At 48.4% G+C, this 20126-nt stretch overlaps 1 protein-coding gene across 1 annotated transcript in view; it reads left to right on the plus strand.

The window, feature by feature from the left end:
- The window catches only part of LOC115167442 (A disintegrin and metalloproteinase with thrombospondin motifs 7-like), a 180697-nt gene that overhangs the window by 59466 nt on the left and 101105 nt on the right, over positions 1-20126 (plus strand). The window contains exon 9 of the mRNA XM_029721856.1: positions 5845-5989. Within this exon, the coding sequence (XP_029577716.1) occupies positions 5845-5989 (145 nt within the window). The remainder of the gene's footprint in view (positions 1-5844; positions 5990-20126) is intronic.

The following is a 20126-nucleotide window of genomic DNA, read 5'->3' on the forward strand; positions in this document are numbered from 1 at the left end:
AAGTGAATGTTACACAGCCTGCAGTAAGTGATTGTTACACAGCCTGCAGTAAGTGAATGTTACACAGCCTGCACTAAGTGAATGTTACACAGCCTGCACTAAGTGAATGTTACACAGCCTGCAGTAAGTGATTGTTACACAGCCTGCAGTAAGTGATTGTTACACAGCCTGCAGTAAGTGATTGTTACACAGCCTGCAGTAAGTGATTGTTACACAGCCTGCAGTAAGTGAATGTTACACAGCCTGCACTAAGTGATTGTTACACAGCCTGCACTAAGTGATTGTTACACAGCCTGCACTAAGTGATTGTTACACAGCCTGCAGTAAGTGAATGTTACACAGCCTGCAGTAAATGAATGTTACACAGCCTGCAGTAAGTGATTGTTACACAGCCTGCACTAAGTGATTGTTACACAGCCTGCAGTAAGTGATTGTTACACAGCCTGCAGTAAGTGAATGTTACACAGCCTGCAGTAAGTGAATGTTACACAGCCTGCACTAAGTGAATGTTACACAGCCTGCAGTAAGTGAATGTTACACAGCCTGCAGTAAGTATTGTTACACAGCCTGCAGTAAATGAATGTTACACAGCCTGCAGTAAGTGATTGTTACACAGCCTGCAGTAAGTGATTGTTACACAGCCTGCAGTAAGTGATTGTTACACAGCCTGCAGTAAGTGATTGTTACACAGCCTGCAGTAAGTGAATGTTACACAGCCTGCACTAAGTGATTGTTACACAGCCTGCACTAAGTGATTGTTACACAGCCTGCACTAAGTGATTGTTACACAGCCTGCAGTAAGTGATTGTTACACAGCCTGCAGTAAATGAATGTTACACAGCCTGCAGTAAGTGATTGTTACACAGCCTGCACTAAGTGATTGTTACACAGCCTGCAGTAAGTGATTGTTACACAGCCTGCAGTAAGTGAATGTTACACAGCCTGCAGTAAGTGAATGTTACACAGCCTGCACTAAGTGAATGTTACACAGCCTGCAGTAAAGTGAATGTTACACAGCCTGCAGTAAGTATTGTTACACAGCCTGCAGTAAATGAATGTTACACAGCCTGCAGTAAGTGATTGTTACACAGCCTGCAGTAAGTGAATGTTACACAGCCTGCAGTAAGTGAATGTTACACAGCCTGCAGTAAGTATTGTTACACAGCCTGCAGTAAATGAATGTTACACAGCCTGCAGTAAATGAATGTTACACAGCCTGCACTAAGTGATTGTTACACAGCCTGCAGTAAGTGATTGTTACACAGCCTGCAGTAAGTGAATGTTACACAGCCTGCAGTAAGTGAATGTTACACAGCCTGCAGTAAGTATTGTTACACAGCCTGCAGTAAATGAATGTTACACAGCCTGCAGTAAGTGAATGTTACACAGCCTGCAGTAAGTATTGTTACACAGCCTGCAGTAAGTGAATGTTACACAGCCTGCACTAAGTGAATGAGTAGCCTACTAAAATACATTAAGCCTATTTGTAGCCTATATTTGATTCTGGGAATTCTCTCCCTATGGCACTCGTAACTTGAATGCGCCTGTAAAGGAATATTTACCTTGCATAGAACACACAGCAACAAGCCGACTCGTACTGGTTTCACACATGATTTATGCTATTTTGCCGACTAGTACTGCTTTCACACATGATTTATGCTATTTTGCCGACTAGTACTGCTTTCACACATGATTTATGCTATTTTGCCGACTAGTACTGCTTTCACACATGATTTATGCTATTTTGCCGACTAGTACTGCTTTTACACATGATTTATGCTATTTTGCCGACTAGTACTGCTTTTACACATGATTTATGCTATTTTGCCGACTAGTACTGCTTTTACACATGATTTATGCTATTTTGACTCCCCCTTTCACCCATTAAACAGATTACCGACCATTTCGAATCCCACCGCACCCTCCGCTATGCAATCTGGTTTCAGAGCTGGTCATGGGTGCACCTCAGCCACGCTCAAGGTCCTAAACGACATCGTAACCGCCATGGATAAGAAACAATACTGTGCTGCCGTATTCATTGACCTGGCCAAAGCTTTTGACTCTGTTAATCACCACATCCTCATCGGCAGACTCAGTAGCCTTGGTTTCTCAAACGATTGCGTCACCTGGTTCACCAACTACTTCTCTGATAGAGTTCAGTGTGTCAAATCGGAGGGCCTGCTGTCCGGACCTCTGGCAGTCTCTATGGGGGTACCACAGGGTTCAATTCTTGGGCCAACTCTTTTCTCTGTATACATCAATGATGTCGCTCTTGCTGCTGGTGAATCTCTGATCCACCTCTACGCAGATGACACCATTCTGTATACTTCTGGCCCTTCTTTGGACACTGTGTTAACAACCCTCCAGACAAGCTTCAATGCCATACAACTCTCCTTCAGTGGTCTCCAACTGCTCCTAAATACTAGTAAACTAAATGCATGCTCTTCAACCAATCACTGCCCACATCTGCCCGCCTGTCCAGCATCACTACTCTGGACGGTTCTGACTTAGAATTTGTGGACAACTACAAATACCTAGGTGTCTGGTTAGACTGTAAACTCTCCTTCCAGACTCACATCAATCATCTCCAATCCAAAGTTAAATCTAGAATTGGCTTCCTATTTTGCAACAAAGCATCCTTCACTCATGCTGCCAAACATACCCTCGTAAAACTGACCATCCTACCAATCCTCGACTTCGGCGATGTCATTTACAAAATAGCCTCCAATACCCTACTCAACAAGCTGGATGCAGTTTATCACAGTGCCATCCGTTTTGTCACCAAAGCCCCATATACTACCCACCACTGCGACCTGTACGCTCTCGTTGGCTGGCCTTCGCTTCATAATTGTCGCCAAACACATTGGCTCCAGGTCATCTACAAGACCCTGCTAGGTAAAGTCCCCCCTTATCTCCGCTCACTGGTCACCATAGCAGCACCCACCTGTAGCACGCGCTCCAGCAGGTATATCTCTCTGGTCACCCCTAAAGCCAACTCCTCCTTTGCCTGTCTCTCCTTCCAGTTCTCTGCTGCCAATGACTGGAACAAACTACAAAAATCTCTGAAACTGGAAACACTTATCTCCCTCACTAGCTTTAAGCACCAGCTATCAGAGCAGCTCCCAGATCACTGCACCTGTACATAGCCCATCTATAATTTAGCCCAAACTACTACCTCTTCCCCTACTGTATTTATTTATTTCATTTATTTTGCTCCTTTGCACCATATTATTTATATTTTAACTTTGAACTTTCTTCAAATTACAAATCTACCATTCCAGTGTTTTACTTGCTATACTTTATTTACTTTGCCACCATGGCCTTTTTTGCCTTTACCTCCCTTATCTCACATTATTTGCTCACATTGTATATAGTCTTATTTTTTTTTCTACTGTATCATTGATTGTATGTTGTTTTACTCCATGTGTAACTCTGTGTTTTTGTATGTTGTCGAACTGCTTTGCTTTATCTTGGCCAGGTCGCAATTGTAAATGAGAACTTGTTCTCAACTTGCCTACCTGGTTAAATAAAGGTGAAATAAATAAATAAAAAATTACAAACAGATATGGTTGGGCGTCTATTTTAATAAATCCATTGAAAATATACACCATCAAAAATAAATCCATTGTTCATTTGTTTATGCAGGTCCTAAGAAACATTAAAAGACGAATAAAATGTATTTGTAAAAAAAATGTTATGGCATATTTTGAGTTTCATAATGTTAGGCTGCTGGTTTGTGGCATGCACACAAAATCAATAGTTTTGTTCATTAAACAGACAAGACACACTTAGTGTCACGGTTGTCGTCGGTGAAGGAGGACCAAAACGCAGCAGGTATGTGCAGGCACATCGTGATTTTTAATAAATACAAAAAGAACAAAACGGAACAACAAAACAGTCTGACTAGGCACAAGGCTAAACACAGAACAATCTCCCACAACAGACAAACACACCCACATATATGGGACTCTCAATCAAAGGCAAATAGACAACACCTGCCTTCAATTGAGAGTCCCAACCCCAATGAATCCAAACATAGAAACAGACACACTAGACTCAACATAGAATTCATGAAACTCACCCAGTGCCCAAAACCCCGGAATACTAAATCAAATGCCCTCCTAACTCATACAACACCCAGAACCACATAAAACAAATACCCTCTGCCACGTCCTGACCAAACTACAATACTAATTAACCCTTATACTGGCCAGGACGTGACACTTAGGCTACCCTGATCACAGTCAATACACATATATGTTATAGTAGGCTAAGAGTATAATGAAATATAACAGAATAAAATACAAATATTTTTCCCACACAACTTGTATCATGGCAATGTGTGGAACTGCTGTCATATAAAAAAAGGTGATATTTTAAAAAGTTCGGCTGTTTGGAGTGTTTAACGCAAGCCCATGCTTTTTTGATCTCTTTCCTAATCTGCGTTGTCTGGCAGCAGGCGTAGGGTCTTACATTGAGAGTATCTTCATCATGTTACCCATAGAAAATGATAGCAATCTATATTTTTAAAAGCATTTGATTCTGGTGTTCATATTTCACAACCTTTGCAGGCTTTTAGAGTTGCCTATATCCAACACCAGAGGTATTCAACTCTTACCTTATGAGGTCCGGAGCCTGCTGGCTCTCTGTTCTACTGTACCTGATAATGAATTGCACCCACCTGGTGTCCCAAGTCTAAATCAGTCCCTGGTTGTCAGACTTTTCTAATCATTACTCGTTTTGTTGGCAGATGTGGACCGTTCCAGCATCTTCAAAGTGTGCCCGGGCAGAAATGATGCATACTAATATAAAATCCATCACAACTGTTCCAATACTAGAATTTGTAAATGTCCCTTATGGAGATAGATTGGATCCCCATAAAAGGGGGATTGACTCATTGATGTTTTTGTTCATGTGATAGAATGCCTGCTGTATTCATGTGGTTACAGCTTGGCATTTTGACTGAGCTGGAGTTGACTTCTAACAACTGGTTTGACTGCTTGATTCTGTGTCATGCAGACAGCTCTCTAAACTCTGTTAGCACCCTGTCAGCTTTTTACATGGAGACCTTGTCCACGCCGTCACTGTCTACTCAGTCACATACAGCCCTGTCAACTATGAAATATATGGCCCATTAAAATTAGGCTCAATCATATTTAAGCCCCCCTCCATTTTGTTCCAGCCTTAAAAGGATAGTTTGGGACTTGGCAATTTTATTTATCCTTTATTTAACTAGGCAAGTTTGTTAAGAAAATATTATTATTTACCATAATGGCCTACCCCGGCCAAACCCTAACCCGGACGACGCTGGGCCAATTGTGTGCCGCCATATGGGACTGCCCATCACGGCCAGTTGTGATACAGCCTGGAATTGAACCAGGGTCTGTAGTGACACCCCTAGCACTGAGATGCAGTACCTTAGACCGCTGCGCCACTTGGGAGCCCCAAAACAAGAGGACTGATAATGAAGCCTGTTATCTATTTTACCAGAGTCCAATGAAGTCTTGGATACCATTTTTATGTATGTCTAGTATGAAGGAAGTTAAGAGGTACTTTCACGAGCCAATGCTAACTAGTGTTAGCACTAGCTTAGTCAGGCTTCCAGTCTTTTCACTAAGCTAGTTCGCATTGGCTCACGAAACTGCCTCTAACTTCCTTCATACTGGACGCAGGAGTCATAAAAATGGTATCCACGAGTTCATCTGATCTGGGGAAGTAGATAACGGCTCATTGCCAAAATCCCAAACTATCCATTTAATACCCCACCTTTTCAGGATCTCGATGTGTGCATGTTTCACTATAATGCATTTGTCTGACCACCCTGTTGTTGTGGTTGTTCCTCAGTCGAGGCTGGGGCTGGTGCCTGGATGACCCCCCCGTGCGGGACGTGCTGGATCTGAACTCTGTTCCCCCCGGGGTCCTGTACAGTGCTGCCCACCAGTGCCGCCTACAGTACGGCTCTGGATCCCTGCTCTGTGACAACGTGGACGTAAGACCCCTGAATCTGAACCAATACTTGTCTGTTTCTTCAGCGTACTCCTGCTATCTGCATATCCATCCATGGTGTGTCCTCTCTGTCCCACAACCCACAACCCTCGTCACAGCTCTCCCCTTCTCACTTCTCCTCTTATCCTCTCTGTCCCACAACCCTCGTCACAGCTCTTCACTTCTCCTCTTATCCTCTCTGTCCACAACCCTCGTCACAGCTCTCCCCTTCTCACTTCTCTCTTGTCCTCTCTGTCCCACAACCCTCGTCACAGCTCTTCCCTTCTCACTTCTCCTCTTATCCTCTCTGTCCCACAACCCTCGTCACAGCTCTTCACTTCTCCTCTTGTCCTCTCTGTCCCACAACCCTCGTCACAGCTCTCCCCTTCTCACTTCTCCTCTTGTCCTCTCTGTCCCACAACCCTCGTCACAGCTCTCCCCTTCTCACTTCTCCTCTTGTATTCTGTCCACAACCCTCGTCACAGCTCTTCACTTCTCCTCTTGTCCTCTCTGTCCCACAAACCCTCGTCACAGCTCTTCACTTCTCCTCTTATCCTCTCTGTCCTACAACCCTCGTCACAGCTCTCCCCTTCTCACTTCTCCTCTTATCCTCTCTGTCCTACAACCCTCGTCACAGCTCTTCACTTCTCCTCTTGTCCTCTGTCCCACAACCCTCGTCACAGCTCTCACTTCTCCTCTTGTCCTCTCTGTCCTACAACCCTCGTCACAGCTCTTCACTTCTCCTCTTGTCCTCTCTGTCCCACAACCCTCGTCACAGCTCTTCACTTCTCCTCTTGTCCTCTGTCCCACAACCCTCGTCACAGCTCTTCCCTCTCCTCTTGTCCTCTGTCCCACAACCCTCGTCACAGCTCTTCCCTTCTCACTTCTCCTCTTATCCTCTCTGTCCCACAACCCTCGTCACAGCTCTCCCCTTCTCACTTCTCCTCTTGTCCTCTCTGTCCCACAACCCTCGTCACAGCTCTTCACTTCTCCTCTTATCCTCTCTGTCCCACAACCCTCGTCACAGCTCTTCCCTTCTCACTTCTCCTCTTGTATTCTGTCCCACAACCCTCGTCACAGCTCTCCCCTTCTCACTTCTCCTCTTGTATTCTGTCCCACAACCCTCGTCACAGCTCTCCCCTTCTCACTTCTCCTCTTGTATTCTGTCCAACAACCCTCGTCACAGCTCTCCCCTTCTCACTTCTCCTCTTGTATTCTGTCCCACAACCCTCGTCACAGCTCTCCCCTTCTCACTTCTCCTCTTGTATTCTGTCCCACAACCCTCGTCACAGCTCTCTCCCTTCTCACTTCTCCTCTTGTATTCTGTCCCACAACCCTCGTCACCAGCTCTTCCCTTCTCACTTCTCCTCTTGTATTCTGTCCCACAACCCTCGTCACAGCTCTCCCCTTCTCACTTCTCCTCTTGTATTCTGTCCCACAACCCTCGTCACAGCTCTCCCCTTCTCACTTCTCCTCTTGTATTCTGTCCCACAACCCTCGTCACAGCTCTCCCCTTCTCACTTCTCCTCTTGTATTCTGTCCCACAACCCTCGTCACAGCTCTCCCCTTCTCACTTCTCCTCTTGGTCCTCTCTGTCCCACCAACCCTCGTCACAGCTCTCCCCTTCTCACTTCTCCTCTTGTATTCTGTCCCACAACCCTCGTCACAGCTCTCCCCTTCTCACTTCTCCTCTTGTCCTCTCTGTCCCACAACCCTCGTCACAGCTCTTCCACTTCTCCTCTTATCCTCTCTGTCCTACAACCCTCGTCACAGCTCTCCCTCTCACTTCTCCTCTTGTCCTCTCTGTCCCACAACCCTCGTCACAGCTCTTCACTTCTCACTTCTCCTCTTATCCTCTCTGTCCTACAACCCTCGTCACAGCTCTCCCCTTCTCACTTCTCCTCTTGTATTCTGTCCCACAACCCTCGTCACAGCTCTTCCCTTCTCACTTCTCCTCTGTCCTCTCTGTCCCACAAACCCTCGTCACAGCTCTCCCCTTCTCACTACTCCTCTGTATTCTGTCCCCACAACCCTCGTCACAGCTCTCCCCTTCTCACTACTCCTCTTGTCCTCCTCTGTCCCACAACCCCTCGTTCACAGCTCTTCCCTTCTCACTTCTCCTCTTTGTCCTCTCTGTCCCCAACCCTCGTCACAGCTCTCCCCTTCTTCACTACTCCTCTTGATTCTGTCCCCCACCCCTCGTCACAGCTCTCCCCTTCTCACTTCTCCTCTTATCCTCTCTGTCCCACAACCCTCGTCACAGCTCTCCCCTTCTCACTTCTCCTCTTGTATTCTGTCCCACAACCCTCGTCACAGCTCTACACCCGTCTCACCTTCTCCTCTTGTCCTCTCTGTCCACAACCCTCGTCACAGCTCTTTCCCTTCTCACTTCTCTTATCCTCTCTGTCCCCAACCCTCGTGACAGGCTCTTCCTTCTCCTCTTACTCCTCTCTGTCCTACACCCTCGTCACACAGCTCTTCCCTTCATCACTTGTCTGTCCCTACAACCATAGTCAAGCTATCCCCTTACACTGTCCCACAACCACTCGTCACAGCTCTCCCCTTCTCACTTCTCCTCTTGTCCTCTCTGTCCCACAACCCTCGTCACAGCTCTTCCTTCTCAATTCTCCTCTTGTATTCTGTCCCCACAAACCCTCGTCACAGCTCTCCCCTTCTCACTTCTCCTCTTGTCCTCTCATGTCCCACAACCCTCGTCACAGCTCTTCCCTTCTCACTTCTCCTCTTGTCCTCTCTGTCCCACAAACCTCGTCACAGCTCTCCCCTTCTCACTTCTCCTCTCTGTCCTACAAACCCTCGTCACAGCTCTCCCCTTCTCACTTCTCCTCTTGTCCTCTCTGTCCCACAACCCTCGTCACAGCTCTTCCCTTCTCACTTCTACCTCTTGTCCTCTCTGTCCCACAACCCTCGTCACAGCTCTCCCCTTCTCACTTCTCCTCTTGTATTCTGTCCCACAACCCTCGTCACAGCTCTTCCCTTCTCAATTCTCCTCTTGTCCTCTGTCCCACAACCCCTCGTCACAGCTCTCCCCTTCTCACTTCTCCTCTTGTCTCCTATGTCCCACAACCCTTCGTCACAGCTCTTCACTTCTCCTCTTATCCTCTCTGTCCTACAACCCTCGTCACAGCTCTTCACTTCTCCTCTTGTCCTCTCTGTCCACAAACCCTCGTCACAGCTCTTCACTTCTCCTCTGTCCTCTCTGTCCACAACCCTCGTCACAGCTCTTCACTTTCCTCTTATCCTCTCTGTCCCAAACCCTCGTCACAGCTCTCCCCTTCTCACTTCTCATCTTGTCCTCTCTGTACCACAAACCCCTCGTCACAGCTCTTCACTTCTCCTCGTATCCTCTCTGTCCCACAACCCTCGTCACAGCTCTCCCCTTCTCACTTCCTCCTCTTGGTCCTCTCTGTCCCACAACCCTCGTCACAGCTCTTCACTTCTCCTCTTGTCCTCTCTGTCCCACAACCCCTCGTCACAGCTCTTCCCTTCTCCTCTTATCCTCTCGTCCTACAACCCCTCGTCACAGCTCCCTCCCTTCTCACTTCTCCTCTTGTCCTCTCTTCCCACAACCCTCGTCACAGCTCTTCACTTCTCTCTTGTCCTCTCTGTGTCCACAACCCTCGTCACAGCTCTTCCCCTTCTCTCTTATCCTCTCTGTCCTACAACCCTCGTCACAGCTCTTCCCTTTCTCACTTCTCCTCTTGTATTCTGTTCCCACAACCCTCGTCACAGCTCTTCCATTCTCACTTCTCCTCTTGTATTCTGTCCCACAACCCTCGTCACAGCTCTCCCCTTCTCACTTCTCCTCTGTATTCTGTCCCACAACCCTCGTCAACAGCTCTCCCCTTCTCACTTCTCCTCTTTGCCTCTCTGTCCCACAACCCTCGTCACAGCTCTCCCCTTCTCATCTTCTCCTCTGTATTCTGTCCCACAACCCCTCGTCACAGCTCTTCCCTTCTCACTTCTCCTCTTGTATTCTGTCCCACAACCCTCGTCACAAGCTCTCCCCTTCTCACTTCTCCTCTTGTCCTCTCTGTCCCACAACCCTCAGTCACAGCTCTCCCCTTCTCACTTCTCCTCTTGTCCTCTCTGTCCCACAACCCTCGTCACAGCTCTTCCCTCTCACTTCTCCTCTTGTATTCTGTCCCACAACCCCGTCACAGCTCTTCACTTCTCCTCTTGTATTCTGTCCCACAACCTCGTCACAGCTCTCCCCTTCTCACTTCTCCTCTTATCCTCTCTGTCCTACAACCCTCGTCACAGCTCTCCCCCTTCTCACTACTCCTCTTGTCCTCTCTGTCCCACAACCCTCGTCACAGCTCTCCCCTTCTCACTACTCCTCTTGTCCTCTCTGTCCCACACCCTCGTCACAGCTCTCCCCTTCTCACTACTCCTCTTGTCCGCTCTGTCCCAACAACCCTCGTCACAGCTCTTCCCTTCTCACTTCTCCTCTTGTATTCTGTCCCACAACCCTCGTCACAGCTCTTCACTTCCTCCTCTTGTATTCTGTCCCACAACCCTCGTAACAGCTCTCCCTTCTCACTTCTCCTCTTATCCTCTCTGTCCTACAACCCTCGTCACAGCTCTCCCCTTCTCACTACTCCTCTTGTCCTCTCTGTCCCACAACCCTCGTCAACAGCTCTCACCCCTTCTCACTACTCCTCTTGTCCTCTCTGTCCCACAACCCTCGTCACAGCTCTCCCCTTCTCACTTCTCCTCTTATCCTCTCTGTCCTAACAACCCTCGTCACAGCTCTCCCCTTCTCACTACTCTCTCTTGTCCTCTCTGTCCCACAACCCTCGTCACAGCTCTCCCCTTCTCACTACTCCTCTTGTCCTCTCTGTCCTACAACCCTCGTCACAGCTCTCCCCTTCTCACTTCTCCTCTTATCCTCTCTGTCCCACAACCCTCGTCACAGCTCTCCCCTTCTCACTTCTCCTCTTATCCTCTCTGTCCTACAACCCTCGTCACAGCTCTCCCCTTCTCACTACTCCTCTTGTCCTCTCTGTCCTACAACCCTCGTCACAGCTCTTCACTTCTCACTTCTCCTCTTATCTCTGTCCTACAACCCGTCGCAGCTCTCCCTTCTCACTACTCCTCTTGTCCTCTCTGTCCTACAACCCTCGTCACAGCTCTCCCCTTCTCACTTCTCTCTTATCCTCTCTGTCCACAACCCTCGTCACAGCTCTCCCCTTCTCACTTCTCCTCTTATCCTCTCTGTCCTACAACCCCGTCACAGCTCTCCCCTTCTCACTACTCCTCTTGTCCTCTCTGTCCTACAACCCTCGTCACAGCTCTCCCCTTCTCACTACTCCTCTTGTCCTCTCTGTCCCACAACCCTCGTCACAGCTCTCCCTTCTCACTTCTCCTCTTATCCTCTCTGTCCCACAACCCTCGTCACAGCTCTCCCCTTCTCACTTCTCCTCTTATCCTCTCTGTCCCACAACCCTCGTCACAGCTCTCCCTTCTCACTTCTCTCTTATCCTCTGTCCTACAACCCTCGTCACAGCTTCCCCTTACTACTCTCTGTCCTCTCTGTCCCACAACCTCGCACAGCTCTCCCTTCTCACTACTCCTCTTGTCCTCTCTGTCCCAAACCCTCGTCACAGCTCTCCCCTTCTCACTCTCCTCTTATCCTCTCTGTCCCACAACCCTCGTCACAGCTCTCCCTTCTCATTCCTCTTATCCTCTCTGTCCCACAACCTCGTCACAGCTCCCCTTCTCACTTCTCCTCTTGTCCTCTCTGTCCCACAACCTCGTCACCTCTCCCCTTCTCATTCTCTTATCCTCTGTCCCACAACCCTCGTCACAGCTCTCCCTTCTCACTTCTCTCTTATCCTCTCTGTCCTACAACCCTCGTCACAGCTCTCCCCTTCTCACTACTCTTGTCCTCTCTGTCCTACAACCCTCGTCACAGCTCTCCCCTTTCACTCTCCCTCTTATCCTCTCTGTCCCACAACCCTCGTCACAGCTCTTCCTTCTCACTACTCCTCTTATCCTCTCTGTCCCACAACCCTCGTCACAGCTCTTCCCTTCTCACTTCTCCTCTTGTCTCCTCTTCACTAACCTTGCTCTTCATTCCCCCACTAGTTAATGTAACACTGCATCACTCCTTAGCCCTTCCACCTTCTTCTCCCTCAATCGCTTCCTTACTGCTCTCTATCTTTATTCTCACATCACCCTCCATTTGCTCTTTACTCCCCCACTCCTTTACGCCTCCTCATATTACTCTCCATTTTGCTCTTTACTCCCCCACTCCTTATTACGCCTATCATCCATTACTCCTCCATCATCATTTCTCCTCATCCTCTTTACGCCTCATCCTCATTACTCTCCATTTGCTCTTTACTCCCCCACTCCTTATTACGCCTCATCCTCATTACTCTCCTCTCATCCTCATTACTCCTCATCCTCTTTACGCCTCATCCTCATTACTCCTCCCCTCATCCTCATTACTCCTCATCCTCTTTAATCCTCTTTACTCCTCATCCTCATTACTCCTCATCCTCATTACTCCTCCACTCCTCATCCTCATTACTCCTCCACTCATCCTCATTACTCCTCATCCTCTTACGCCTCATCCTCTACTCCTCCTCATCCTCATTACTCCTCATCCTCTTTAACTCTTTACTCCTCATCCTCATTACTCCTCATCCTCATTACTCCTCCACTCCTCATCCTCATTACTCCTCATCGTTATTACTCCTACACTCCTCGTCCTCTCACTCCTCATCCTCTCATTACTCCACTCCTCATTACTCCTCATCCTCTTTACTCCTCCACTCCTCATCATTATTGCTCCTCATCCTCATTACTCCCCATCCTCTTTACTCCTCCACTCCTATTGCTCCTCATCCTCATTACTCCCCATCCTAATTACTCCTCCACTCCTCATTCTCATTACTCCTCATCCTCATTACCCCTCATCCTTATTTCTCCTACACTATTCCTCTTTCCTTCTCCACTCCTCGTCCTTTTTACTCCTCATCCACATTACTCCTCATCCTCATTACTCCTCATCCTCTTTACCTCCATCCTCTCATCATTACTCCTCATTCTCATTACTCCTCATCTTCATTACTCTTCATCCTCTTACTCTTCATCCTCATTACCCCTCTCCTCTTTATCCTCTACTCCTCATCCTCATTACTCCTCCACTCTTCATCCTCTTATCCTCTTACTCCTCCACTCCTCATTACCCTCCACTCCTCATCCTCTTTACTCAGCCTCTTTACTCCTTATCCTCTTTACTCCTCCACTCCTCATTACTCCTCCACTCCTCATCCTCTTTACTCAGCCTCTTTACTCCTTATCCTCTTTACTCCTCCACTCCTCATTACCTCACTCCTCATCCTCTTTACTCAGCCTCTTTACTCCTTATCTCTTACTCCTCCACTCCTCATTACTCCCACTCCTCATCCTCTTTACTCATCCTCTTACTCATCCTCTTTACTCGTCTCATTACTCATCCACTCCTCATTCTCTGTCTATACTATTCCTCTATACTCACATCACCCCTATAACCTCTCAACAGACTGCTGTCTGCTCCATTAAAACATCACCCTATACCTCTCAACACACTACTGTCTGCTCCATGAAAATTCACCCCTAAACCTCTCAACACACTGCTGTCTGCTCCATTAAAACATCACCCCATAACTTCTCAACACACTGCTGTCTGCTCCATTAAAACATCACCCCATAACTTCTCAACACACTGCTGTCTGCTCCATTAAAACATCACCCCCATAGCGTCTCAACAGACTGCTGTCTGCTCCATTAAACATCACCCCCATAGCATCTCAACAGACTGCTGTCTGCTCCATTAAAACATCACCCCATAACTTCTCAACACATGCTGTCTGCTCCATTAAAACATCACCCCCATAGCGTCTCAACAGACTGCTGTCTGCTCCATTAAAACATCACCCCCATAACTTCTCAACAGACTGCTGTCTGCCTCCATTAAAACATCACCCCCATAACTTCTCAACACACTGCTGTCTGCTCCATTAAAACATTACCCCCATAACTTCTCCAACAGACTGCTGTCTTGCTCCATTAAAACATCACCCCCATAACTTCTCAACACACTGCTGTCTGCTCCATAAAACATCACCCCCATAACTTCTCAACACATGCTGTCTGCTTAAACCATACATGAGACACTGCTTTCTAAGTGGCCACCAATCGCATCGATACACACAGCTTCCTGCATCAGTACACACTGTGCAGCAATGCTCTGGCAGTTGTCCCTGTGATTGGAGTTGACAGAATTTAAAGGACAACAAATTGGAACAAGAGCATTTACTCTTTAAAGCCCAGATGTGTTGGCAAACGAGCTACAAGCCAATACATGCATATACGGTTCAAGTGGCAAGCTTTATGGTTTAGATTGGACACTCAAGCCTATTGGATTCACAAGTCTTTGTTTGTCTAAAAGTGTTACAAAAAAGGTTGCAAAGAGCTTTAGACACACAACACATATGTTGTCTTGGTTCGAGTCGTGCTACTGAAGGCAATTTCCAGTTTTGATTCCGTTTACATTTCATAATGAAGGTGAAGACCCACAGAAGAACATACACAGAATCTGTGTATATGTTCATATGCATATGTTCATCCCCGGCAGACTTCTGGAAACGTTAATGATAGAAAAAAGTCCAATGAGTTCATCTGTACGTTAATGTAAAATCATTATTCCAATAGAACCCTTTTGATAGAAAATGCTTGCCTGCTGACAGCTTGCCGTAGGCTACACTGTAATGGGAAAAGACGCTGTGAGTGATAATACACTGGTCTCACATTTTAAACAGTACATACATAAAGAAGCAGCCTATAGGTTCACCGTATTTACCTAATACACCCCTCAGGAATTCCTCGCTTGCCGCTTGATTGAATAGCGTCCCCCTTAACTGTACATTTTTTTGACAGAATCTGAGGGGGCCTATATGTGTTTGGTTAGAGGAAAATGGGGTGATTTGCTCGAATTACCAGCGAGCTACTGCGAGGGCCAGAAAGATAAACTCGCAGCCGCCTCGGTAGGCGGAAATATATCCAAATGTGTATCCATTTATCATTTCTCGAATTACGGCAATTTGAGCTGGAATTACACCCGTTCCCCCTTGTCAAATTGGATGTTAGGCATATCCGGCACTTGGAAACCGTCAAGGTTTAAGTGATTAGAACAACTGGCGCGAGACAACGGGGAGGATAGCTGATTAACAAGCCCCTTGCTGGGCACTGAGCTCATCATTTGAGCTCATTGAGGAGGTATGCAGTGAAGTCAGCTGGAACAGGATGGATGGCTGGCACAGGACTGTGTTCCTGCAGACTTTCCATAGAAATTCCTCTGGTAGGGTGTTGTGTTGTGGAAACCACGTAGTTTACACAAACCTCTGCTTTCTAAACTGCCCTGCAAGGTTGAGAAAACTTGGCATTTCAATAGAGAGAGGGAGTGGGGGAGAGGAGAGGAGGGAGTGGGGAGAGGGAGGGAGTGGGGAGAGAGAGGGAGTGGGGAGAGAGAGGGAGTGGGAAAGAGAGGGAGGGAGGGGGGAGAGGGAGGAGGGGGGGGAGAGAGAGGGAGGGAGTGGGGAGAGAGAGGGAGTGGGAAGAGAGAGGGAGGGAGTGGGGAGAGGGAGGGAGTGGGGAGAGAGAGGGGGAGGGAGTGGGGAGAGAGGGGGAGGGAGTAGTGAGAGAGGGGGAGGGAGTGGGGAGAGAGGGGGAGGGAGTGGGGAGAGAGGGGGAGGGAGTGGGGAGAGAGAGGGAGGGAGTGGGGAGAGAGAGGGAGGGAGTGGGGAGAGAGAGGGAGTGGGGAGAGGGAGGGAGTGGGGAGAGAGAGGGAGGGAGGGGGAGAGAGAGGGAGGGAGTGGGGAGAGAGAGGGAGTGGGGAGAGAGGGGAGTGGGGAGAGGGAGGGAGTGGGGAGAGAGAGGGAGTGGGGAGGAGAGGGAGGGAGTGGGGAGGGGAGAGAGAGGGAGGGAGTGGGGAGAGAGAGGGAGGGAGTGGGGAGGAGAGAGGGAGTGGGGAGAGAGAGGGAGGGAGTGGGGAGAGAGAGGAGTGGGGAGAGGGAGGGAGTGGGGAGAGGGAGGGAGTGGGGAGAAAGAGGAGAGGGAGTGGGGAGAAAGAGAGAGGGTGGGGAGAAAGAGAGAGGGAGTGGGGAGAGAGAGGGGGGAGGGGAGAGAGAGAGAGGGAGGGAGGAGAGAGGAGAGGGAGGGGAGTGGGGAGAGAGAGGGAGTGGGGAGAGAGAGAGAGGGAGGGAGAGAGAGGAGGGAGGGAGAGGAGAGGGAGTGGGGAGGGGAGAGGAAGAGGGAGTGGGGAGAGAGAGAGAGGGAGTGGGGAGAGAGAGAGAGAGGAGGGAGAGAGAGAGAGGGGAGGAGTGGGGAGAGAGAGGGAGTGGGGAGAGAGAGGGAGGGGGGAGAGAGGGAGGGGGGCGTGGGGAGAGAGGGGGGGGAGAGAGAGAGGGATTAGGGAGAGAGAGAGAGAGAGAGGGAGTAGGGAGAGAGAGAGAGGGAGTAGGGAGAGAGAGAGAGGGAGGGAGAGAGGGGGAGTGGGAGAGAAGGAGAGGGCGGGAGTGGGGCTAGAGAGGGAGTGGGGAGAGAGAGAAAGGGGAGGGACGTGGGAGAGAGAGAGAGAGCGGAGGGCGAGAGAGAGTGAGGGAGTGGGAGAGAGAGGGAGGGAGTGGGGCGAGAGAGTGAGGGCGTGGGAGAGTGAGAGAGGAGAGGAGGGGGCGAGAGAGAGGATAGATGGGGGAGTGGGAGAGAGAGAGAGAGAGGGAGTTGTAGTGTGGAGAGAGAGAGAAGACGACGAGGGAGGGAGAGAGAGAGAGAGAGAGAGAGGAGGGAGAGTGGGAGAGAGGGAGAGTGGGAGAGAGTGGGAGAGAGCGAGAGAGGGAGTGGGTAGAGAGAGGGCGGGAGGTGGGACAGAAAGAAGGAGGGAGTAGTGGGAGCGAGACGGGAGTGGGGAGAGAGAGAGAGAGGGAGGAGGGCTTGAGAGAGAGAGGGCGGGAGTGGGAGAGAAGAGAGGGGAGAGTGGGGAGGAGAGAGAGGAGGGAGTGGGGAAGAGAGGGAGGGAGAGTGGGTGAGGAGAGGAGGGAGGGAGTGGGGAGAGAGAGAGAGAGAGAGAGGGAGTGGGAGAGAGAGGGAGGGAGTGGGGAGAGAGAGAGAGGGAGTGGGGAGAGAGAGGGGGAGGGAGAAGAGACCACACACCAACATTCTCATCCAGGGTTGGAGTTACTACAGCCCTTTGTATGAATAACATTAGCTGCTCACTCCGTGTGCTTGTGTTTACAGGAAGCCCACCAGGGCAGGAAAGCAAGCGTGGGATAGATCATCTCCTTCAACCCTCTTTGGTACCATTGCCAGGACTGAAGCAGGAAACCTGAATGGAATTAGGGAATCATTGGTTTCCTCCTCACCTTTCGATAGTGGTTGGGAGGAGGACTATTTCTTTCTTAGTCTGTGTTTTGTAAACAACCCTGGAACAAAACATTCCCAATCAAATACATTTGTGAGAATTTGACACTTTTCCCAACGGGTAAATCTTGTTGAAATAACGCCATTCCAAGATTAGAACCAAGTGCTTGTGGGTTAAGGCTGAATCATAACTTAAGGTCCGAATTGACATTGATACATGATTTAGCTGGATTTAGTTATTCAGAGTTAGGATGTAATTTACTAGCTCGTTAGTAAGTAAGCGTTTCATATACAATGAGAATACATGTGTAACATTCACTAATTGGCTGATGGAGGGATGAAAATATTAGATAAAATGAAGGGATGAATTGTAGTTGTATGGAGATTTAATAAGGAATGCCCAAATAAAGAACCACGGTGTCATGAATAAATGTAACATGGACTAGCTGTATGATGTAGTAAAGTACATGATGACTATAAATCACTTTTGATAGCAGCATTAATATATCAAATGCTCATTAATATATGCACACACACACACACACATGGTTGGGCCCGAAGACTAAGAAATGTGCATAGCAATAACTCCTTTCCCTTGTGAAACACTAACCAGGTTTCCATCTTACCTTTTTAATGCCAGTAAAGTACATGTCGTCTGATGGAAACCGCTAATTTGCCGGTAAACCTTCCAAATGCTGACAAAGCAAAATACCTTAGACAAGATGGGATCTTTTTGTGTCTGTAAAATGAATTATGCTAGAAATGGAGGTTATTTACATAACCATCTTATCGAAGTAAACTTGGAGTCACGTGATATGTTGTGTGGTCCTCCCACTACGACTCAGGAAAGCATGCAGTTTATTAGGCTACAGATGATATGTTGTGTGGTCCTCCCACTACGACTCAGGAAAGCATGCAGTTTATTAGGCTACAGATGATATGTTGTGTGGTCCTCCCACTACGACCCAGGAAAGCATGCAGTTTATTAGGCTACAGATGATATGTTGTGTGGTCCTCCCACTACGACTCAGGAAAGCATGCAGTTTATTAGGCTACAGATGATATGTTGTGTGGTCCTCCCACTACGACTCAGGAAAGCATGCAGTTTATTAGGCTACAGATGATATGTTGTGTGGTCCTCCCACTACGACTCAGGAAAGCATGCAGTTTATTAGGCTACAGATGAAATAAGTTATGATGAACTTCACAGGGTGGTGAAAGTGCAAGGTGATGAGCTTGATGCTCCTTTCCAATAAATATCGAGGGTCTTATTCTGGTGACATGCTGCTTATTTTTATTTGTCAATCTTTCTCTTTTGTCCATAATAATCTCATCATGCAGGCTATACCCGCTCTGTATGTGTGAGCTGTTGGCTAGAGCGCATGTACCAAGACCAGAGTGGGCACCCTCGCTATATAACGGAACACACAGTAGAGTGTAAAATGTGATGGAAACCCATTTAACTTGTATTTCTTGTGAATTTAACCATATAAGTTATATTTATGTGCACTATGTCATCACGCAACAAGTCAACAAGTTAATTTGGTGGAAACACATCTCTGGTGGGAAAATGAGCATATTGTTTTTCTGCAGATGTTAGAATATTTCAATTCAAATTTGTCAACAATTGTATGGAGACCTAGCTACTGACACATTCATCATGTCACTCCCCACAGAGACTTACACACAAAGGCACAAGCACAGCATGCAGGGCTGACATTATTTTTCTGTTCACTTCTTCTAGTTTTATCTCCATTTTGATAACCACAACAGTCTTCCAAGTATGACCGACTCGACCAGCCAATCTGTCTGCGATTTTTGTCCAGTAATTGAAAAAGAAGGGCATAAGCTTTCTCGCAGTTTGATAGATGTTTGTTCATTGTCCTCTAGCGCGTTCTAAAGCCGAACAGCTTCAAGAAGGTCAAAGCTAACGTCAGAATCAGACACGGCTGACCATTCTGCCTCTTCACAAACAAAATGTCAGCCCCCCAAAAAAATACACACAAGTCTATCTCCATCGTCCCAATCCCCAGCACCAGTCCGATAAACCCTGAAATCGACCTTTTGGAGCTCTTATCTCAAGTCTCCACATTCAGCAATGGAGTAGATGGTCAAGTCCCAGTCGGCCCCCTCTCTCCTTGGTGTTGTGTGAGGGACCATGTCTCTCCAGAGAGGCTTGTAGTAGCTTCCCAACGTGTCGTCCCATGCCACCAGCTTCTACTTATCGCAGCACCAGGACGCCAGACCAGAGTCACTGTCTCTGACCTAGGGTCAATCTTTAAGAGTGCTCCCTAATCGAATCGGACGCACCTCCGGACACCCCCTCAGGGCTCAGACACAAGTGATCTTCCTCATGATAAGAAAGCTTTACAGCGGGGATAAAATGCTGAGCAGTGAACTCGGTACCATTTTGCCAGTGCGAAGGTTAAGGACTTGGCTTGTGTATCAGCAGAGATTATGTAGGGGCTCAGTGGGTGATGTAGGGGGCTCAGTGGGTGGTGTAGGGGGCTCGGTGGGTGATGTAGAGGGCTCGGTGGGGTGGTGTAGGGGGCTCGATGGGTTGGTGTAGGGGGCTCGGTGGGTGATGTAGGGGGCTCGGTGGGTGGTGTAGGGGGCTCGGTGGGTGATGTAGGGGGCTCGGTGGGTGGTGTAGGGGGCTCGATGGGTGGTGTAGGGGGCTCGGTGGGTGGTGTAGGGGGCTCGGTGGGTGGTGT

The sequence above is a fragment of the Salmo trutta genome, chromosome 29, assembly GCF_901001165.1.
Source record: "Salmo trutta chromosome 29, fSalTru1.1, whole genome shotgun sequence".
Lineage (NCBI taxonomy): Eukaryota > Metazoa > Chordata > Actinopteri > Salmoniformes > Salmonidae > Salmo > Salmo trutta.